The 22,010-nt window shown below is 48.1% G+C and overlaps 1 protein-coding gene across 6 annotated transcripts in view; it reads right to left on the reverse strand.

Moving 5' to 3' along the window:
- LOC138651319 (oocyte zinc finger protein XlCOF6-like) overlaps positions 1-22,010 on the reverse strand; it is a 92,598-nt gene that overhangs the window by 4,474 nt on the left and 66,114 nt on the right. For all 6 annotated transcript variants that reach the window (XM_069741412.1, XM_069741415.1, XM_069741417.1 and 3 more), the window contains 5 exons: positions 17,752-17,901; positions 17,446-17,625; positions 17,239-17,362; positions 17,058-17,155; positions 16,779-16,869 (listed from right to left, as the gene is read on the reverse strand). In XM_069741412.1, coding sequence (XP_069597513.1) covers positions 16,779-16,869; positions 17,058-17,155; positions 17,239-17,362; positions 17,446-17,625; positions 17,752-17,829 — 571 coding nt within the window. In that variant the 5' untranslated portion in view covers positions 17,830-17,901. The remainder of the gene's footprint in view (positions 1-16,778; positions 16,870-17,057; positions 17,156-17,238; positions 17,363-17,445; positions 17,626-17,751; positions 17,902-22,010) is intronic.

Below are 22,010 nucleotides of genomic sequence, written 5' to 3' on the forward strand. Positions count from 1 at the left end.
ATCTTTGAATTTTATATATTTTAACATTTCTACTTAAATTGTCTGTAAAAATGGCACGTGGTTTTAAAATATTGAATTATTCACCAAGACAATGATAGTTCACAGTCTAACAGAAAACATCATAACATGAATCAGTGGAGCGTGGTGTTCAACTGTTTGGTCATTCTGCCTCCCAAACATGGAATTAAAAGCCATCAAACAATGTTTTGTAAGCAAAAATAATGCTAATAAATCATCTACTCATCTCACAAAAAACAAGTCTTTACTCAGGTACATCATCTGTCAGTGGAAAAACAGAGGTTTCTACATTATTAGCGGCTCAAAGGCTCTTGATAGACAACATGGCTTCCATAAACCAATACAGCAATATCCGCTCTCCCAAAGTCAAATCTCCCCCTTGCTTCTGAGCCTTGCAGTGTGCCCACAACAGATTTAGCATCCATGTATTTGGCATTACTGTAGTGATAAGAAACCACTTAATTTACGGTGTGTGTTTCCTGGATCACAATCTGGGCACTATGTATTGGGGAATACTTCTTCTTACGATGACATTCTCTTCTTGCCTTCTCGCCGCAGCTCCGGCGCAGGCACACTTTGTCTGCCCTGTTGAGGTCAGAGCAAAGAGCTGAAATGTGCAGGCGCCGGGAAAGGTCAGAGAGGCCCGGCACCTGCGCACTGCAGTACTTTGCTCTGCCCTCAACAGGGCAGACAAAGTACGCCTGCGTTGGAGCCGCAGCGTGAAGACAAGAAGAGGACGTCATCGTATACAGATGGAAGGCCCCGAACCGGACCGCAGCGGGGACCGCCCCTGGGTGAGTATAATATAACCTCTTTTTCTCATCTTTCAGGATACATCGGGGGCTTATCTACAGCATTCCCCCATTTTGGGGGTGACAGGTTTCCTTTAAAAGTCGGGATAAAGAGAAACTCTGTCATTGTACAGAAATTCACACTTGGTCCTCACTGCACATTTAAGGTTTTCGAATATAAAAGCGAAGTTTGGCCAGAAAGACTGGACCTGGTCATGTAGGGACCATATGAGCACATTCAGCACCACAGAAGGGAGAGAAGGTAGGTTCATCAAATAAGATATCAGGAGGTAGAGTGTTGTGAATTCTGTGGCTGAATTCACTCCTGTGGTCACAAGTGGTACTGCAGCTTCTGAGCTTCCTCCCTCAGGTGTTCTGGTGAGCTCGTTAACTGCTTCATTACTTAACTCCGCCTGATGCTGCTATCCTTGCTCCTTGTCAATGTTTCAGTGTTGGATCTGAGCTTCTCCTGATTGTTCCTGTGACCTGCTGCTCTGTATAGCTAAGTGCTTTTTGCTTTTTTGTTGCTTTTTTTCTGTCCAGCTTGTCTTTTGTTTTGCTGGAAGCTCTGAGACGCAAAGGGTGTACCGCCGTGCCGTTAGTTCGGCACGGTGGTTTTTTTTTTGCCCCCTTTGCGTGGTTTTGCTTTAGGGTTTTTTGTAGACTGCAAAGTTCGCTTTACTGTCCTCGCTCTGTCCTAGAATATCGGGCCCCACTTTGCTGAATCTATTTCATCCCTACGTTTTGTCTTTTCATCTTACTCACAGTCATTATATGTGGGGGGCTGCCTTTTCCTTTGGGGAATTTCTCTGGGGCAAGTCAGGCCTATTTTTCTATCTTCAGGCTAGCTAGTTTCTTAGGCTGTGCCGAGTTGCCTAGGTAGTTGTTAGGCGCAATCCACAGCCGCTTTTAGTTGTGTTTAGGATAGGATCAGGTGTGCAGTCTACAGAGTTTCCACGTCTCAGAGCTCGTTCTTGTATTTTTGGGTATTTGTCAGATCACTGTGTGCGCTCTGATCGCTAAGCACACTGTGTTTCTGGATTGCCTTCATAACACCTGTCATTAGCAAACATAACAGTACAAGGAGCCCAACTAATGATTCTCAATAGAGGGAAAGAAAAAGTTCTGACATCATTTTTTTTTTTTTTTCTGCTCTGTGTTCACTTTTTTTTTTTTCCCTAGACATTTGGGTGATTCTGGACACAGGTGTGGACATGGATATTCTGGGTCTGTGCTCTTCAATGGATAATCTCGTTATAAATGTACAAAAAATTCAAGATACTATTGATCAGAAATCTATGTTAGAACCAAGAATTCCTATTCCTGATTTGTTTTTTGGAGATAGAACTAAGTTTCTAAGTTTCAAAAATAATTGTAAGCTATTTCTGGCCTTGAAACCTCATTCTTCTGGTAATCCTATTCAACAGGTTTTGATTATTATTTCTTTTTTGCGCGGCGACCCTCAAGACTGGGCATTTTCTCTTGCGCCAGGAGACCCTGCATTGAGTAGTGTCGATGCGTTTTTCCTGGCGCTCGGATTGCTGTACGATGAGCCTAATTCACTGGATCAGGCTGAGAAAAATTTGCTGGCTTTGTGCCAGGGTCAGGATGATATAGAAGTTTATTGTCAGAAATTTAGGAAATGGTCAGTACTCACTCAGTGGAATGAATCTGCGCTGGCAGCTTTGTTCAGAAAGGGTCTCTCTGAGGCTCTTAAGGATGTCATGGTGGGATTTCCTATGCCTGCTGGTTTGAATGAGTCTTTGTCTTTGGCCATTCAGATCGGTCGACGCTTGCGCGAGCGTAAATCTGTGCACCATTTGGCGGTACTGCCTGAGGTTAAACCTGAGCCTATGCAGTGCGATAGGACTATGACTAGAGTTGAACGGCAGGAATACAGACGTCTGAATGGTCTGTGTTTCTACTGTGGTGATTCCACTCATGCTATTTCTGATTGTCCTAAGCGCACTAAGCGGTCCGCTAGGTCTGCCGTCATTGGTACTGTACAGTCCAAATTCCTTCTGTCCATTACCTTGATATGCTCTTTGTCGTCGTTTTCTGTCATGGCGTTTGTGGATTCGGGCGCTGCCCTGAATCTGATGGATTTGGATTATGCTAAACGTTGTGGGTTTTTTCTTGGAGCCTTTGCGGTGTCCTATTCCATTGAGAGGAATTGATGCTACACCTTTGGCCAAGAATAAACCTCAATACTGGGCCCAGCTGACCATGTGCATGGCTCCTGCACATCAGGAAGTTATTCGCTTTCTGGTGTTGCATAATCTGCATGATGTGGTCGTGTTGGGGTTGCCATGGCTACAAACCCATAATCCAGTATTGGATTGGAATTCCATGTCGGTATCCAGCTGGGGTTGTCAGGGGGTACATGGTGATGTTCCATTTTTGTCGATTTCGTCATCCACCCCTTCTGAGGTCCCAGAGTTCTTGTCTGATTATCAGGATGTATTTGAAGAGCCCAAGTCCGATGCTCTACCTCCGCATAGGGATTGTGATTGTGCTATCAATTTGATTCCTGGTAGTAAATTCCCTAAAGGTCGATTATTTAATTTATCCGTGCCCGAACACGCCGCTATGCGCAGTTATGTGAAGGAATCCCTGGAGAAGGGACATATTCGCCCATCGTCATCACCACTGGGAGCAGGGTTCTTCTTTGTAGCCAAGAAGGATGGTTCGCTGAGACCGTGTATTGATTACCGCCTTCTTACATAGTAACATAGTAACATAGTAACATAGTTAGTAAGGCCGAAAAAAGACATTTGTCCATCCAGTTCAGCCTATATTCCATTATAATAAATACCCAGATCTACGTCCTTCTACAGAACCTAATAATTGTATGATACAATATTGTTCTGCTCCAGGAAGACATCCAGGCCTCTCTTGAACCCCTCGACTGAGTTCGCCATCACCACCTCCTCAGGCAAGCAATTCCAGATTCTCACTGCCCTAACAGTAAAGAATCCTCTTCTATGTTGGTGGAAAAACCTTCTCTCCTCCAGACGCAAAGAATGCCCCCTTGTGCCCGTCACCTTCCTTGGTATAAACAGATCCTCAGCGAGATATTTGTATTGTCCCCTTATATACTTATACATGGTTATTAGATCGCCCCTCAGTCGTCTTTTTTCTAGACTAAATAATCCTAATTTCGCTAATCTATCTGGGTATTGTAGTTCTCCCATCCCCTTTATTAATTTTGTTGTTCTTAATAAGATCACTGTTAAATTTCAGTATCCCTTGCCATTGTTATCTGACTTGTTTGCTCGGATTAAGGGGGCTAGTTGGTTCACTAAGATAGATCTTCGTGGTGCGTATAATCTGGTGAGAATCAGGCAAGGAGATGAATGGAAAACTGCATTCAATACGCCCGAGGGTCATTTTGAGTATCTAGTGATGCCGTTCGGACTTGCCAATGCTCCATCTGTGTTTCAGTCTTTTATGCATGACATCTTCCGTGAGTATCTGGATAAATTCCTGATTGTTTACTTGGATGACATTTTGATCTTCTCAGATGATTGGGAGTCTCATGTGAAGCAGGTCAGAATGGTTTTTCAGGTCCTGCGTGCTAACTCTTTGTTTGTGAAGGGATCAAAGTGTCTCTTCGGTGTGCAGAAAGTTTCATTTTTGGGGTTCATCTTTACCCCTTCTACTATCGAGATGGATCCAGTTAAGGTCCAAGCCATCCAGGATTGGATTCAGCCGACATCTCTGGAAAGTCTGCAAAAGTTCCTGGGCTTTGCTAATTTTTATCGTCGCTTCATCTGTAATTTTTCTAGCATTGCCAAACCATTGACCGATTTGACCAAGAAGGGTGCTGATTTGGTTAATTGGTCTTCTGCTGCTGTGGAAGCTTTTCAGGAGTTGAAGTGTCGTTTTTGTTCTGCCCCTGTGTTGTGTCAGCCAGATGTTTCTCTTCCGTTCCAGGTCGAGGTTGATGCTTCTGAGATTGGAGCAGGGGCGGTTTTGTCACAGAGAGGTTCTGATTGCTCAGTGATGAAACTATGTGCTTTCTTTTCCAGGAAGTTTTCGCCCGCTGAGCGTAATTATGATGTGGGCAATCGAGAGTTGCTGGCCATGAAGTGGGCATTCGAGGAGTGGCGTCATTGGCTTGAAGGAGCTAAGCATCGCGTGGTGGTATTGACTGATCATAAGAACTTGACTTATCTCGAGTCTGCCAAGCGCTTGAATCCTAGACAGGCCCGTTGGTCGTTATTTTTTGCCCGCTTCGACTTTGTGATTTCGTACCTTCCGGGCTCTAAAAATGTGAAGGCGGATGCTCTGTCTAGGAGTTTTGTGCCCGACTCTCCGGGTTTATCTGAGCCAGCGGGTATCCTCAAGGAAGGAGTCATTGTGTCTGCCATCTCCCCTGATTTGCGGCGGGTGCTGCAAAAATTTCAGGCGAATAAACCTGATCGTTGTCCAGCAGAGAAACTGTTCGTCCCTGATAGGTGGACTAATAAACTTATGTTAAGGACTGGCGGAACGCACCAAGTATAGATGGTAAGAAACTAGGTGCGTTCGCAGTCCGAGGTCCACCGTGCAGGTAAAAGACCCTGCAGCTAGCAAGACGGACAATATGGCGGTACACTAAAGGATACACGCGTGGGTTAAACCTCACCCAGCGTGAAGAAAGCGATCCTGTTAATTCACAGGACCGCAGTACCGCACTAGTGCGCGAGCAAGTGGTCAGCGGACTTAACCCCAGAAGGGATTGGAGCCCGATTAGACCCTTGCTGGCGTAACACCGCAACTGGGTGTGTAGAGAACCTTAAGAAATATAAGTGCACAAGAGTGCGAGCGATGCCGCACTAACGGACGCCACTAACCACCCAGACTCGGGTATGGAAAGCGCAAGGCAGGCGCACGGCGCCGTACTGGCAGGCACAGCTACAGGACGCTGAGATGTGTGTTTAGTGCTGTAGGCTAAGTCGGGCGCTAGGTAGCAGCCATACACCTTCCGCGAACAGACATTCAATAGGGTAGGGGTTTCCAAGGACGACTTGCACTCACAACATACACACATTAGCAATTGTTTGACAATACTAGCGCATGGCCGTGCGGTCATGCGCAGTTTATATAGCAGCAGCACAGGAAGTGGCCACAGCACTTTTGCCCTTCTAGGACCTGCCAAGAGGACCAATGGAATGTGCTGCAGAGCCTGAGCACATGACCCTCGATCTCCAACGGGAGACCTTACGCTGGGCATGCTCAGTACATGCAGACAAGGACTTAGTCCCAGAGAAGTCCGCTCGCTGCTGACCAGCACTGACTTTAATGGCAGAGACTGGAGAAGCAGCACTAACTCTCAGAACAGAGTGAGAATGAGCAAGACGCTGGGACCGACGTCCTTGCTGAGCAGGCTCCACTGCGGCTGGACAAGAATGGGAGACCGCAGCGGAAGTGGCTCGAGATTCCCCCTGTGCAGAAGCGGGAACTCGACCCCTAACATTACCCCCCCTCCTAGGGCCCCCCCCTCCTTGGGCCTCGCTATGTTCGAAGGCAGCAATGAGCTGCGGAGCCCGAATGTGCTCCACAGGCTCCCAGGTTCTATCCTCTGGACCATGACCCTTCCAATCCACCAAATAAAAATTTTTGCCACGTACCACCTTGCTTCCCACAATAGCATTCACCTCAAACTCATCCGTGGATGAACCCGATGTCCCAGCAGATAACTCAGAAAACCGAGACAAACGAACGGGCTTTAAGAGGGAAACGTGAAAGGTATCGGTGATACCAAGGCGTGGAGGAATGGCCAAACGGTAAACCACAGGGTTGACCTGTTCCAGAACTTTAAACGGGCCAATGTAGCGAGGAGCAAACTTAGTGGACTCAACTCGCAGCCTGATGTTACGGGCGGAGAGCCACACTAAGTCGCCGGGAGCAAAGACCGGAGCGGGACGCCGGTGTGTATCAGCCGAAACCCTCATTCTCTCCTTGGAGGCCCGAATGGCATCCTGTGTGCGGTCCCAGATGTCCCGTGCCTCCACCGCCCAGTCTGCCACCCTAGAATCGGTGGATGACACGGGCATGGGCACAGGAACACGCGGATGCTGGCCGTAATTAAGGAGAAAAGGAGTTTGGCCAGTGGAATCGGCTACGGCGTTGTTCAAGGCAAATTCCGCCCAAGGTAGCAAAGATGCCCAGTCATCCTGCCTAGCGGAGACGAAATGTCGCAAATATGTCACCAGAGTCTGGTTGGTTCTCTCCACCAACCCATTCGTCTCGGGATGATATGCAGAGGAGAGGTTTAACTCTATGCTGAGCAAACGGCAGAGCTCTCTCCAAAACCGAGACGCGAACTGGGGACCCCGATCGCTGACAATCTTATCAGGCATACCATGCAATCGGAAAACATGCTTCATGAACAACACCGCCAAGGCCCGTGCTGAGGGTAACCGAGGAAGCGGTACCAAATGTACCATCTTAGAGAAATGGTCGGTGACAACCCAAATAATGGAGCAGCCACGCGACTTGGGTAAGCCCACCACAAAGTCCATTCCGACCATCTCCCAGGGCCTGTCTGCCACCGGTAGAGGGTAAAGCAACCCAGCAGGCCGTTGCCGAGGAGACCGATTCTGGGCGCAAGAAACGCACGCCTGAATATAGTCCTTGACATCTCGGACCATATGCGGCCACCAATATGTTCTCGCCAAAAGCTCAGATGTCCTCTTGGTCCCAAAATGCCCACCCACTCTGGAGGAGTGAGCCCAAGAGAGAACCTCCGGTCGCAAGTTAGCTGGCATGAAAGTCTTGCCCGGGGGCACAGACTCCAGCGAAACCGGAGCTACAGTTCTCAGGCTCTCAGGCGGGACAATAAGCCGAGGCTCCTCCTCCTCCTCCTCAGATGACACTACGGAGCGGGAGAGAGCGTCGGCACGAACGTTCTTCTCCCCGGAGAGAAAATGGAGGGTAAAATGGAACCGGGAGAAAAACAGGGACCATCTAGCCTGGCGAGAATTTAGCCGCTGGGCCGTCTGTATATACACCAAGTTCTTGTGGTCAGTGAAGACTTGGAAGGGAAAGCGAGCTCCCTCCAAGAGGTGTCTCCACTCTGAAAAAGCCAACTTCATGGCTAGCAACTCCCTGTCCCCGATGGAATAATTCCTCTCCGCTGGTGTGAAAGTTTTGGAGAAGAAGAAGCAAGGATGCTTCCGACCTTGAGCATCCTTTTGGAAAAGGACTGCTCCAGCACCAACGGATGAGGCATCCACCTCCAAGATGAATGGTTTATCTACATCGGGGCGATGTAGGATGGGAGCGCTAGCGAAGTGTGACTTAATCGAGAGAAAGGCCTTGGAGACCTCCTCTGACCACAACTTGGGATTTGCTCCCTTCTTGGTGAGGGCGACCAAGGGAGCTACCAAAGTTGAGAAGTGTGGAATGAACTGGCGATAGTAATTAATGAACCCCATAAAGCGCTGCACCGCTTTAAGAGAATGGGGTTCCTGCCAGTCCATTACTGCCTGTAGCTTGGCAGGATCCATAGCCAAACCCTGGGCAGAAATGATATAACCAAGGAAAGGCAAGGACTCCTGCTCAAACACACACTTCTCCAACTTAGCGTAGAGGGAGTTTGCCCGTAAGAGGTCGAAGACTTTGCGAACATCTCTCCGATGGGAGTCTATATCTGGAGAGTAGATGAGAATGTCATCCAGATAGACTACGACCGAGGTGGTGAGCATATCCCGAAAGATGTCGTTCACAAAGTCTTGGAAAACGGCTGGGGCATTACAGAGCCCAAAGGGCATCACTAGATATTCATAGTGCCCATCCCTGGTGTTAAAAGCCGTCTTCCATTCATCCCCCTCACGGATGCGAATCAGGTTGTAAGCACCCCGCAGATCTAACTTTGTAAATACCTTTGCTCCCCGTAGCCTATCAAAGAGCTCAGATATCAGGGGTAATGGGTACTTGTTCTTAACGGTAATGGCGTTAAGACCCCTGTAGTCTATGCATGGACGTAAGTCTCCAGTCTTCTTCTGTACGAAGAAGAACCCAGCCCCTGCCGGTGACACTGACTTCCTAATGAATCCTCTTGCCAGATTCTCCTGAATATACTGGGACATTGCCTCCGTCTCCGGGAGAGATAACGGGTAGACTCGACCCCGGGGAGGCTCAGCACCAGGCAAGAGGTCAATAGGACAGTCATAGGGGCGGTGAGGCGGAAGAGTCTCCGCAGCTCTTTTGGAGAACACGTCTGCATGGGACCAATAGTGCTTGGGGAGAGAGGAAAGATCTGCGGGTACCTGTGTAGTAGCAACCTGAACGCACTCCCTCTGACATCTACCCTCACAGGATTTACTCCATCCCAAAATTCTCCCAGAGGACCACTCAATATGAGGAGAATGGTAGCGAAGCCATGGCATCCCCAACAGGACCTCATCAATTCCCTCAGGAATGACTAATAGGGAGATTATCTCCTGATGTGATGGAGACACAGATAGCGTGAAAGGAATGGTTTGGTGGGTAATCTGTGAAGGTAGTGTTGACCCATTTACCATTCGAACGGTCACTGGCTGGGCGAGCATCACCAAGGGTATTGCGTGACGCTGGGCAAAGGCGGAGGACATAAAGTTACCCTCTGCCCCAGAATCCAAGCATAGCTCGACCGTAAGAGTGGATGGGCCTATGGTAATTGTCCCCTTGAAGGACAACTTTGAGGCAAACGTCGCCGTGTCTAGTGTACCTCCTCCAACTGCCACTAGACGCTGACGTTTCCCCGACCGCTGAGGACTCTTGGAGGCAAGACATCCTGACTGCTGGCAAACATGACGGACCTTATGTGCACGAGCGGACTGAGACTTAGATCCCGCTCGTGTCACCTCCAAGGTCTCATGTGACTCAGATGCCTGGACTGGGGATTCCAAAGGTTTGGCGAAGGTAGGAGCCAGCCGAAACCTCTGCCTACACTGGGCTCGTTCCAACCTCCGCTCGTTAAAACGGAGGTCTATACGAGTAGAAATAGATATTAACTCCTCCAGTGTGGCAGGAATCTCCCTAGTGGCCAGAGCGTCCTTAACATGGTCAGCCAGGCCCCTCCAGAATATGGGGATAAGGGCTTTATCCGACCACTCCAGCTCGGAAGCTAAAGTACGGAATCGGACGGAAAAATGGCTGACCAAGGACTCACCCTGAGTTAATGCCAGTAGTTGGAGCGCTGTATCATGGGTGAGTTGAGGTCCTAGAAAGACCTTTTTCAGCGTGCCCAGAAACAACGGAGCACTCTGCACCACATGATCATCACGCTCCCACAGCGGCGTAGCCCACTCCAACGCCCTGTCCGACAACAGCGAGACAATAAATCCCACCTTAGCCCGCTCTGTAGGAAAACGTGCAGCCAGGAGCTCGAGGTGGATAGAGCACTGACTCACGAATCCCCTACAAGTTTTGCAATCTCCAGAAAATTTTTCTGGCAACGGGAGGCGGGATAATGTCGGAACAGGGGTGGCAGTGGACAAGGTTGCTGCCGCCACGCCAGCAGCCTTTACAGCAACTGCGGTAACATCCACAGCTGAGGTTGAGTTCTCGAGAACCTTCAACCTACCCTCCAACTGCTGGATATACCGCAAAGATTGCTGAATGTCCGCCATACTAGCCAGACCTTGGCGCTAGTATTATGTTAAGGACTGGCGGAACGCACCAAGTATAGATGGTAAGAAACTAGGTGCGTTCGCAGTCCGAGGTCCACCGTGCAGGTAAAAGACCCTGCAGCTAGCAAGACGGACAATATGGCGGTACACTAAAGGATACACGCGTGGGTTAAACCTCACCCAGCGTGAAGAAAGCGATCCTGTTAATTCACAGGACCGCAGTACCGCACTAGTGCGCGAGCAAGTGGTCAGCGGACTTAACCCCAGAAGGGATTGGAGCCCGATTAGACCCTTGCTGGCGTAACACCGCAACTGGGTGTGTAGAGAACCTTAAGAAATATAAGTGCACAAGAGTGCGAGCGATGCCGCACTAACGGACGCCACTAACCACCCAGACTCGGGTATGGAAAGCGCAAGGCAGGCGCACGGCGCCGTACTGGCAGGCACAGCTACAGGACGCTGAGATGTGTGTTTAGTGCTGTAGGCTAAGTCGGGCGCTAGGTAGCAGCCATACACCTTCCGCGAACAGACATTCAATAGGGTAGGGGTTTCCAAGGACGACTTGCACTCACAACATACACACATTAGCAATTGTTTGACAATACTAGCGCATGGCCGTGCGGTCATGCGCAGTTTATATAGCAGCAGCACAGGAAGTGGCCACAGCACTTTTGCCCTTCTAGGACCTGCCAAGAGGACCAATGGAATGTGCTGCAGAGCCTGAGCACATGACCCTCGATCTCCAACGGGAGACCTTACGCTGGGCATGCTCAGTACATGCAGACAAGGACTTAGTCCCAGAGAAGTCCGCTCGCTGCTGACCAGCACTGACTTTAATGGCAGAGACTGGAGAAGCAGCACTAACTCTCAGAACAGAGTGAGAATGAGCAAGACGCTGGGACCGACGTCCTTGCTGAGCAGGCTCCACTGCGGCTGGACAAGAATGGGAGACCGCAGCGGAAGTGGCTCGAGATTCCCCCTGTGCAGAAGCGGGAACTCGACCCCTAACAACTTATCTCTGAACTTCATTGTTCGGTGTTGGCTGGTCATCCTGGAATCTTTGGTACCAGAGAGTTAGTGGCTAGATCCTTCTGGTGGCCATCTCTGTCACGGGATGTACGTACTTTTGTGCAGTCCTGTGGGATTTGTGCTAGGGCTAAGCCCTGCTGTTCTCGTGCCAGTGGGTTGCTTTTGCCCTTGCCGGTCCCAAAGAGGCCTTGGACACATATTTCGATGGATTTCATTTCTGACCTTCCCGTTTCTCAAAAGATGTCAGTCATTTGGGTGGTCTGTGATCGCTTTTCTAAAATGGTCCATCTGGTGCCCTTGGCTAAATTGCCTTCCTCCTCTGATTTGGTACCTTTGTTCTTTCAGCATGTGGTTCGGTTGCATGGCATTCCTGAGAATATTGTTTCTGACAGAGGTTCCCAGTTTGTTTCAAGGTTTTGGCGAGCCTTTTGTGGTAGGATGGGCATTGACCTATCCTTTTCCTCGGCTTTCCATCCTCAGAGTAATGGCCAGACCGAACGAACCAATCAGACCTTGGAAACATATCTGAGATGTTTTGTTTCTGCAGACCAGGATGATTGGGTGTCCTTTTTGCCGTTGGCTGAGTTCGCCCTTAATAATCGGGCCAGCTCGGCTACCTTGGTTTCTCCATTTTTTTGCAATTCTGGGTTCCATCCTCGTTTCTCTTCAGGACAGGTTGAGTCTTCGGACTGTCCTGGTGTGGATTCTGTGGTGGATAGGTTGCAGCAGATCTGGACTCAGGTAGTGGACAATTTGATCTTGTCCCAGGAGAAAGCTCAACTTTTCGCTAATCGCAGACGCCGTGTGGGTCCCCGACTTCGTGTTGGGGATCTGGTTTGGTTATCTTCTCGTCATATTCCTATGAAGGTTTCCTCTCCTAAATTTAAACCTCGTTTTATTGGTCCGTATAGGATTTCTGAGGTTCTCAATCCTGTGTCTTTTCGTTTGACCCTCCCAGACTCCTTTTCCATACATAATGTATTCCATAGGTCGTTGTTGCGGAGATACGTGGCACCTATGGTTCCATCTGTTGAGCCTCCTGCCCCGGTTTTGGTGGAGGGGGAATTGGAGTATATTGTGGAGAAGATTTTGGATTCTCGTGTTTCTAGACGGAAACTCCAGTATCTGGTTAAATGGAAGGGTTATGCTCAGGAAGATAATTCCTGGGTTTTTGCCTCTGATGTTCATGCTTCCGATCTTGTTCGTGCCTTTCATGCGGCTCATCCTGGTCGGCCTGGGGGCTCTGGTGAGGGTTCGGTGACCCCTCCTCAAGGGGGGGTACTGTTGTGAATTCTGTGGCTGAATTCACTCCTGTGGTCACAAGTGGTACTGCAGCTTCTGAGCTTCCTCCCTCAGGTGTTCTGGTGAGCTCGTTAACTGCTTCATTACTTAACTCCGCCTGATGCTGCTATCCTTGCTCCTTGTCAATGTTTCAGTGTTGGATCTGAGCTTCTCCTGATTGTTCCTGTGACCTGCTGCTCTGTATAGCTAAGTGCTTTTTGCTTTTTTGTTGCTTTTTTTCTGTCCAGCTTGTCTTTTGTTTTGCTGGAAGCTCTGAGACGCAAAGGGTGTACCGCCGTGCCGTTAGTTCGGCATGGTGGGTTTTTTTGCCCCCTTTGCGTGGTTTTGCTTTAGGGTTTTTTGTAGACTGCAAAGTTCGCTTTACTGTCCTCGCTCTGTCCTAGAATATCGGGCCCCACTTTGCTGAATCTATTTCATCCCTACGTTTTGTCTTTTCATCTTACTCACAGTCATTATATGTGGGGGGCTGCCTTTTCCTTTGGGGAATTTCTCTGGGGCAAGTCAGGCCTATTTTTCTATCTTCAGGCTAGCTAGTTTCTTAGGCTGTGCCGAGTTGCCTAGGTAGTTGTTAGGCGCAATCCACAGCCGCTTTTAGTTGTGTTTAGGATAGGATCAGGTGTGCAGTCTACAGAGTTTCCACGTCTCAGAGCTCGTTCTTGTATTTTTGGGTATTTGTCAGATCACTGTGTGCGCTCTGATCGCTAAGCACACTGTGTTTCTGGATTGCCTTCATAACACCTGTCATTAGCAAACATAACAGTAGAGCAGGTGGAGAGTTACAAATATTTGGGGGTACATTTGGATAGGAAACTGGACTGGAGATGCCACTCAGAGACGGTCTACAAGAAGGGGATGAGTAGATTCTATTTCCTAAGGAAACTGAGGTCTTTTAATGCGTGTAGCAAAATGTTAGAAATGTTCTACCAATCTGTAGTGGCAAGTGCCATCTTTTTTGCTATCATATGCTGGGGTAATAGTGTGCGGGCCTCTGATGCTAATAAGCTGAATAAGATTATTAAGAAGGCAAGTTCTGCTGTCGGCTGCAATCTGGACTCTTTTGAGGAGGTAGTAGAGAGAAGAACTCTGAAAAAGTGTATGGCAATTATGAACAATAATGCACATCCACTATATGAGCTATTCATGAGACAGAACAGCACCTTCAGTAACCGGCTAATACTTCTGAGGTGTAAGAAGGAAAAATATAGGAAATCGTTTGTGCCAACTGCTATGGGGATGTAAAACAATAACATTAGGGTTAAATCACCGAGGTGAATGTCTACTTTATTTCTCTACATTTCAGTTCACTTGTGTATGTCCTATTCTAATGTATAATGTACAATGTTCTTCTGTCAACTCCACTGTCATGTCAATTAAGCAATTCTTTTTATGATTTTTATGATTTAAGTTGTGCTGCTGTGATACCATAATTTCCCACGGGATCAATAAAGTGTATCGTATGGATTCTAGGAAGCCAATGGGTCGCCCGCCAGTGCTGTGGGGTACTCGGCACTGGGTCCGGTACTTAAAGGAGATGTCACGGTGGCTGCGAACCATTTTGGCGTCACAAACAGGATGGACCGACCTGAAAAATCGGGTCCTGTGTGCCTAACAGACTGTGATTTGTTGAAAGACTGTGAACTGTAAAATTGCCGCCAAAACTGCCGCCATTACAGGGCCATGTGCCGTGCAGGAGGAAAAGGGCACGTTGTCGTGGATGGCACCTGGAGGAACGGCGCTAAAGCTATGGCCACTCCTCATCAGTATTACTATGTGAAAGAAATATGCCCATCAATAAGAGAGGTCCACCTTCTAATCTGGGATGACGGGGAGAAGAGAAAGAACCGCCCACAAAGACGGGAGTGGTGCAGATAAATTGCAGGAAACGAGACCGAGTAGGCAGTGCCAGAAAGCAACATGACGGAGGGAGGTGAGTGGACAGCGGAGCGTGGGGTGGAGCATGAGGACTCCCCCAGCCAGGACCTGCAAGAGCTGTACTCGTCCCCGATGATGGATCCGGACCTCCTGTGGAGAGAAGTGGTGGAACTGACCCAGCAGCTCATGCAATTAATCAGGAGACCGTGACTGGGTAGAGAGAGACCTTCATTGGAAGTCTTGCCGGACGACCACGAGCTACCCTGACCTGACCGGCCGGGAGCAGAAAAGAAGCTCCGGCGCTCCAGAGGCAGAGGTAAGGGGCATGACTCTGATGACCCTGGCGGCAGAAGGCCCGATAGACATTGCCGACTCACCTCTACCGCTATATACACCCAACCATTGTTTCAAGGCCCTCGGTGACACGCCACCGCACCTTGAGGGTATCCCGGCCGCCAGCTCTGCAGCAGCCCCTGGGCCCAATGACATCCTGATGGGCCCTTTCCCAATCCCGCCAACTCCAACACCCAGAGGGATATGTTACGGCTACCCCAGGACGACAGCGGCCTGAAGCAGATGACAGCCCCACTTACTCCAGTTAGTGGACCCCAGGCTAGCTCCCCGGAACCCATGGTGTTCGCAGAGGGACCAGCGGAGGAGGATGATATGATCGTGCTCCAGGGGGAGATCCTCATGCTTGGAGGCAAGGAAAGATCTCTTCTATCAGGTAAACACATACACACAACATGTTCACACTCCAGACCACAAGGGGGAGCTCTAAACCTGGATTAAGGGGAACTTCCCTATATTCTGGTATGTAGAGAAAGGAAGTCAGTCTGTCAGAGGACAGAGAAGTGTGCAGTCGGACAGTGAGTGTCAGAAAGACTGAAGGGGCCATGTAGCCAGAGTTGCTGCAGCTCCTGGAGAAAGAGAACTGAGAAGGAAAGGACAGATTGTAGAAAGTATGCAGGAGAACAAAGCACAGTAGAGTGACATCAGGGAAGGTTAGCTGTGACTGGGCTACTTCCTTGGCTGAGCACAGATTCCGGTAGCCGGAAGGCCGAGGTTGTGTCGGATTCCAGGAGGCACAGCAGAAACCGTCAGGACAGCTGGATTATAAATCATCTGTCCGCCTTAATATCCAGGAGGCACAGTGGCACATAGAGCCCGGGTCATGATAGAGACCCTGTAAAAAGGCACGAGCCACCTGTCATATGGGTTTGTGTCCCACCTTTATGGAGGACAGAGAGGAACTGTGAGGACCTTCCAAGAAGCCATAGGCAGTAAGGGACAACAATACCACCGTGCTATGAGGAAGGCTTTCATTTCCACCTGGTAGAGGGGACTCTTAACTTGCTTCCAAGCCGTCGGGACCCTGCCTGTACCTGTGATCTGGTGCCCTGGACTGCGGTTGCCTGAAGCCTTCGGTAAACCAGGTAAAGAGACTGCAAAACCTTTGTCCTCTGTTTCTTACTGCACCACTCACCATTTCCACCTATACACCGGGAGCCCTGGGGACCTACTTCACCTGTGGGAAGTTATACCATCTAGCTACCATAACATCACCCCAGCGGACTCCTTTAAGCAGTGTTGGTCCCCACTGACCGAACACCACAGGTGGCGTCACTACCACAAACTTTATTCCAAATCCCCTTTAAAGACTTTCCCTTTCATTGAGCACCCAGGGCCAGGGCCATGGACCGGGTCGCAGCAACCATGACATCCCCTTTTAGCACCGGACCCGGTAGTACCCCACGGCCCTGGCGGGCGACCCACCAACAGGATCATTACCCTCCGCTTTCTCTTACAGGCCCATCATAATATTTATCTTCAAGTGATTTTCTAACGGTTCAGCATATTGTACGTACGCTGTAATTTGGCTTTGCAATTTACAGATCTGGGCAGGTAACGGTCAGCGTCTTCTAATCCCAGGGGATAGGTGGATCCTCAAAGTTGTAAGTTCTATAGAAAAGGGCTTTTAATGTCCAATGTCTTCTGTACAATTTTGGGTGGAGGAGAATTTTGTGGTCTAGAGGCAAAATGGTTGATCACACGATTGTGATATGGCTGGACATCATGACTGATAAAGCAGCCACATGAAGCAGCCACAGCCGGTGACTGAGAAAAATCTGTGACTTCTCAGCATTTAATGTTTACTACTCACCAGGTAGATTATCTGCAGAGGTTTCCTCTTTACACCACTCATCACCTTCCACATATGTCTCTGTATTATTGATATGGATCAGATCTTCACCCTGAAACAAAAATTATAAAAGTCACAGAGCGATGGAGAAATCACATCTATGATCACGTCTGATCCTGCCATCTCCACCATTGTCATTACACAAGTATGAAACATAATACTGATGGATAAAACATGGCTGGGCACAAGACCTTCACAGCCATCATAGGGGAGATCTCATGACACCTATTCTCCATCTACCTGATGATCCCGAGGAACAGTGGGATATTCTTGTTTACAGTCCTGTGGATGAAGAGGATGGAGACATCTCTCTGGTTTTGTCCTCTTACTGCATAGATCTGGAGGAAACACATGCAGGGACTGAATTAATTATTTACATACAAATAATTAAAGCCTGTGTGTATTTAGTCCTCTCTATTACCTGATGATGTGAGGGGCTGGGGAACCTCCATCATGACGTCCTTGTACAGATCTTTGTGTCCTTCTAAATACTCCGACTCCTCCATGGAGAAATAGATGGCGACATCCTGACACCTTATAGGAACCTGGCACAAACAATGATACCGTCATCCCTCTGATCCCTTCATAGCATTACTGTATAATGTCCCAGCATTCCCAGCAGTGTCACCTCTCCAGTCAGCAGTTCAATCATCTTGTAGGTGAGCTGTAGAATGTTCTGGTCATTGATGTCCTCATGTATCAGGGGGTGAGGTGGAGGCCCCATGATTGGGCTCAGGGGACTTCCCCATCCTTCAGACACAGGGTCCTGACAGCGTTCACTAGAGGTCTTCTTCACTACTATGTAATCCTGGTTATGGAGAGACACATTAATAAATCTCACTACAGACATTTCCAGAGTCCTCACCTCTCCAGTTCTGTCCATCTGTTATTCTCATAGATAATCATGTAATGTGACGTCATCAGAATCTCTCACCTCTCCAGTAAGCCGGAAGAGGATCTCTAGGGTGAGGTGTAATATCCTCTCTGCCATCTTGTCTCTTTCCATATCCATCTTTGATGGGTAAATCAGGAAGATTCTCTTATATAGAAGATCTTCACTAAGATGATCCAATATTGTAGATACCTGAATGAGAAGATGAGCCGATGTAACATCATAAAATCCTGTGTAATAATACAATTACTGGAGATAATAAGGGAAACGAGAAGATTTATTATTTTACACTATTTAGTTTTCTTCTTTACATCTACTAATAAAACCTACGGTATATATTTTAGGTCACAGACAACAAGCAGTTTCTTCCTCAGAGTCGGCAGCTGAATACGTTTCTCATAGACTCATCTTCCATAACGCTAATTCTCGTCTCATTTACCGACACTGGAATTTTTACCACCAAAATTTTGTTTTAGCCCCAGATTTTACATTTTCACTCAGGAAGTGGGAAAAAATGGCACCAAAATTTATCCCACAATTTCTAATGAATGTGGCAATACCCCATATGTGGCTGTACAGTACTACTTAGCCATACGGAGTGACTTGGGAGGGACGGAGCACTATTTTCCTCCTGGAGGGCTGATTTTCCTAGAATAGTTTGCAGACTCCAAATACAGAGCCCCTAATTGCTAGAAGAGCAGAATCCCCCCTCAATTGACCCCATTTGGGAAACTATACCCCTTGGGGAATTTATCTACTGGAGTAGTGACAATTTTTACTCCATGAGTATTTTCCAGAAACAAGCAGCAATGAGTGTTGCAGAGTGAAAATTGCAGACTGCCGTTGTAGTGACCAGTACACTGTAGCGACCAGTACGTTGCAGTTACCAGTACGTTATGCCCATCCTGTGCTTCTGGAGGCATGCACCCGTAAGTTAAGCGCGCTCTCATTGCTTCAGAAATGTCAAACATGGATGCAATATATGGTTTAGGCACACTGTGGGGCTCAGAAGAGAGGGGGCCATTTGGATTTGGGAGTGCAGAATTTGCTGAATTTCGTTTGGCGGGTGAGGAGCCATTTCACTTTTCCAGAGCCTTTGTGCTACCAGGAACGTGGAAGCCCCTACATTCCCATTAACAGATGACACACCTGAGTGGAGACTTGCTTTTTTGTGGATTGAGTTGAAGCTTTTATTGGGAACATTTTATATAACGTTTGGGATCACATTTTTCCGTCAATGTACTGTAGCACCCCAGGCAACCGGTTGCTACAGTGATATTGCCTTTCCTTCAGGGAGGGTAACATCAAGCTTAGAGACAATGGAGTTCTCTTTACCAAGTAAGGCACCCTCAAACACATTCTGAATCCAGGCCAGGAAGGGGAGCTCAGGACCCGGATTCAGGGGAGCATCCCTGAGCTACCGTATATACTCGAGTATAAGCCGACCCCCCTAATTTTGCCACAAAAAACTGGGAAAACTTATTGACTCGAGTATAAGCCTAGGGTGGAAAATGCAGCAGCAACCGGTGAATTTCAAAAATAAAAATAGATGCTCCATAACGTTCATTATGGCCCCATAGCTGTGCCATATAGTGCTCTGCACCGTTCATTATTGCCCCATAGATGTACCATAGAAAGGTATGCCATATAGTGCTCTGCACCGTTCATTATTGGCCCTGTTGTGAATTCTGTTATCGAACTCCCTCCTGTGGTCATGAATGGTACTTCGGCGGGTTCTGTCCGTGGACTCCCTCTGGTGGCTGTGAGTGGAGCTGCTGCTTCTGAGGTTCCTTCCACAGGTGACGTGGTTTATCCTTTGGCTGGCTGCTCTATTTAACTCCACTCAGATCGTTACTCCATGCCAGCTGTCAATGTTCTTGTACTGGTTCAGTTCGCTCTTGGATCTTCCTGGTGACCTGTCTACTCCAGCAGAAGCTAAGTCCCTGCTAGTTTATTATTTGTTCATTGTTTCCTTGTCCAGCTGGATATCATGATTTTGCCTTGCTAGCTGGAAGCTCTGGGATGCAGAGTGGCACCTCCGCACCGTGAGTCGGTGCGGAGGTCTTTTTGCACACTCTGCGTGGTCTTTTTGTAGTTTTTTTTGCTGACCGCAAAGATACCTTTCCTATCCTCTGTCTGTTTAGTAAGTCTGGCCTCCCTTTGCTGAAACCTGTTTCATTTCTGCGTTTGTGACTTTCATCTTAACTCACAGTCAATATATGTGGGGGGCTGCCTTTTCCTTTGGGGAATTTCTCTGAGGCAAGGTAGGCTTTATTTTCTATCTTTAGAGCTAGTTAGCTCTTAGGCTGTGAAGAGGCGTCTAGGTAGAGTCAGGTACGCTCCACGGCTATTTCTAGTTGTTGTGATAGGATTAGGGGTTGCGGTCAGCAGAGCTCCCACTTCCCAGAGCTTGTCCTGTGTGAGTTTAACTATCAGGTCGTTCCGGGTGCTCCTAACCACCAGGTCCATAACAGTACAGCTGGCCAAAAGTATTAATGCATCTCAATAGAGGGATAAGAGAAGTTCTGAGACCATTTTTTTTTCTCTGCAGTGTGTTTTGTCTTTCTTTTCCCCTTAACCTCTGGTTGGTTCAGGACACAGGTGTAGATATGGACATTCAAAGTCTGTCCTCTTGTGTGGATCATCTCACAGCAAGGGTACAAAACATTCAAGATTTTGTGGTTCAGAATCCGATGTTAGAGCCTAGAATTCCTATTCCTGATTTGTTTTCTGGGGATAGATCTAAGTTCCTGAATTTCAAAAATAATTGTAAACTGTTTCTAGCTTTGAAACCCCGCTCCTCTGGTGACCCCGTTCAACAAGTGAAAATCATTATTTCTTTGTTGCGTGGTGACCCTCAAGACTGGGCATTTTCCATTGCGCCAGGAGATCCTGCATTGCGTGATGTTAATGCGTTTTTTCTGGCGCTTGGATTGCTTTATGATGAACCAAATTCAGTGGATCAGGCAGAGAAAATCTTGCTGGCTTTGTGTCAGGGTCAGGATGAAGCGGAGGTGTACTGTCAGAAGTTTAGAAAGTGGTCTGTGCTTACTCAGTGGAATGAGTGTGCCCTGGCCGCAATTTTCATAAAGGGTCTTTCTGAAGCCCTTAAGGATGTCATGGTGGGATTTCCCACGCCTGCTGGTCTGAATGAGTCTATGTCCTTGGCCATTCAGATCGATCGGCGCTTGCGTGAGCGCAAAGCTGTGCACCATTTGGCGGTATTCTCTGAGCATAGGCCTGAGCCTATGCAATGTGATAGGACTTTGACCAGAGCTGAACGGCAAGAACACAGACGTCGGAATGGGCTGTGTTTTTACTGTGGTGATTCGACTCATGCTATCTCCGATTGTCCTAAGCGTACTAAGCGGTTCGCTAGGTCTGCCACCATTGGTACGGTACAGTCTAAATTTCTTTTGTCCGTTACTCTGATTTGCTCTCTGTCGTCCTATTCTGTTATGGCATTTGTGGATTCAGGCGCTGCCCTGAATTTGATGGACTTGGAGTTTGCCAGGCGCTGTGGTTTTTTCTTGGAGCCCTTGCAGTATCCTATTCCATTGAGAGGAATTGTTGCTACGCCTTTGGCCAAGAATAAGCCTCAGTACTGGACTCAATTGACCATGTGCATGGCTCCTGCACATCAGGAGGATATTCGCTTTTTGGTGTTGCATAATCTGCATGATGTGGTCTTTTGGGGTTGCCATGGCTACAGGTCCATAATCCAGTATTGGATTGGACATCTATGTCTGTGTCCGGCTGGGGTTGTCAGGGGGTACATGGTGATGTTCCATTGCTGTCAATTTCGCCTTCCACTCCTTCTGAAGTCCCTGAGTTTTTGTCAGATTACCGGGATGTATTTGAAGAGCCCAAATCCGGTGCCCTACCTCCTCATAGGGATTGCGATTGTGCTATTAATTTGATTCCTGGTAGTAAGTTTCCTAAGGGCCGACTGTTTAATTTATCTGTGCCAGAGCACGCCGCTATGCGGAGTTATATAAAGGAATCCTTGGAGAAAGGTCATATTCGCCCGTCGTCATCACCGTTGGGAGCAGGGTTCGTTTTTGTGGCCAAGAAGGATGGCTCTTTGAGACCTTGTATTGATTACCGCCTTCTTACTAAGATCACAGTCAAATTTCAGTACCCTTTGCCGCTGCTGTCTGACTTGTTTGCTCGGATTAAGGGGGCTAGTTGGTTCACCAAGATAGATCTTCGAGGGGCGTATAATCTTGTGTGAATTAAACAGGGCGATGAATGGAAAACAGCATTTAATACGCCCGAGGGCCATTTTGAGTACCTGGTTA

Source organism: Ranitomeya imitator, chromosome 10 (genome assembly GCF_032444005.1).
Source record: "Ranitomeya imitator isolate aRanImi1 chromosome 10, aRanImi1.pri, whole genome shotgun sequence".
NCBI lineage: Eukaryota > Metazoa > Chordata > Amphibia > Anura > Dendrobatidae > Ranitomeya > Ranitomeya imitator.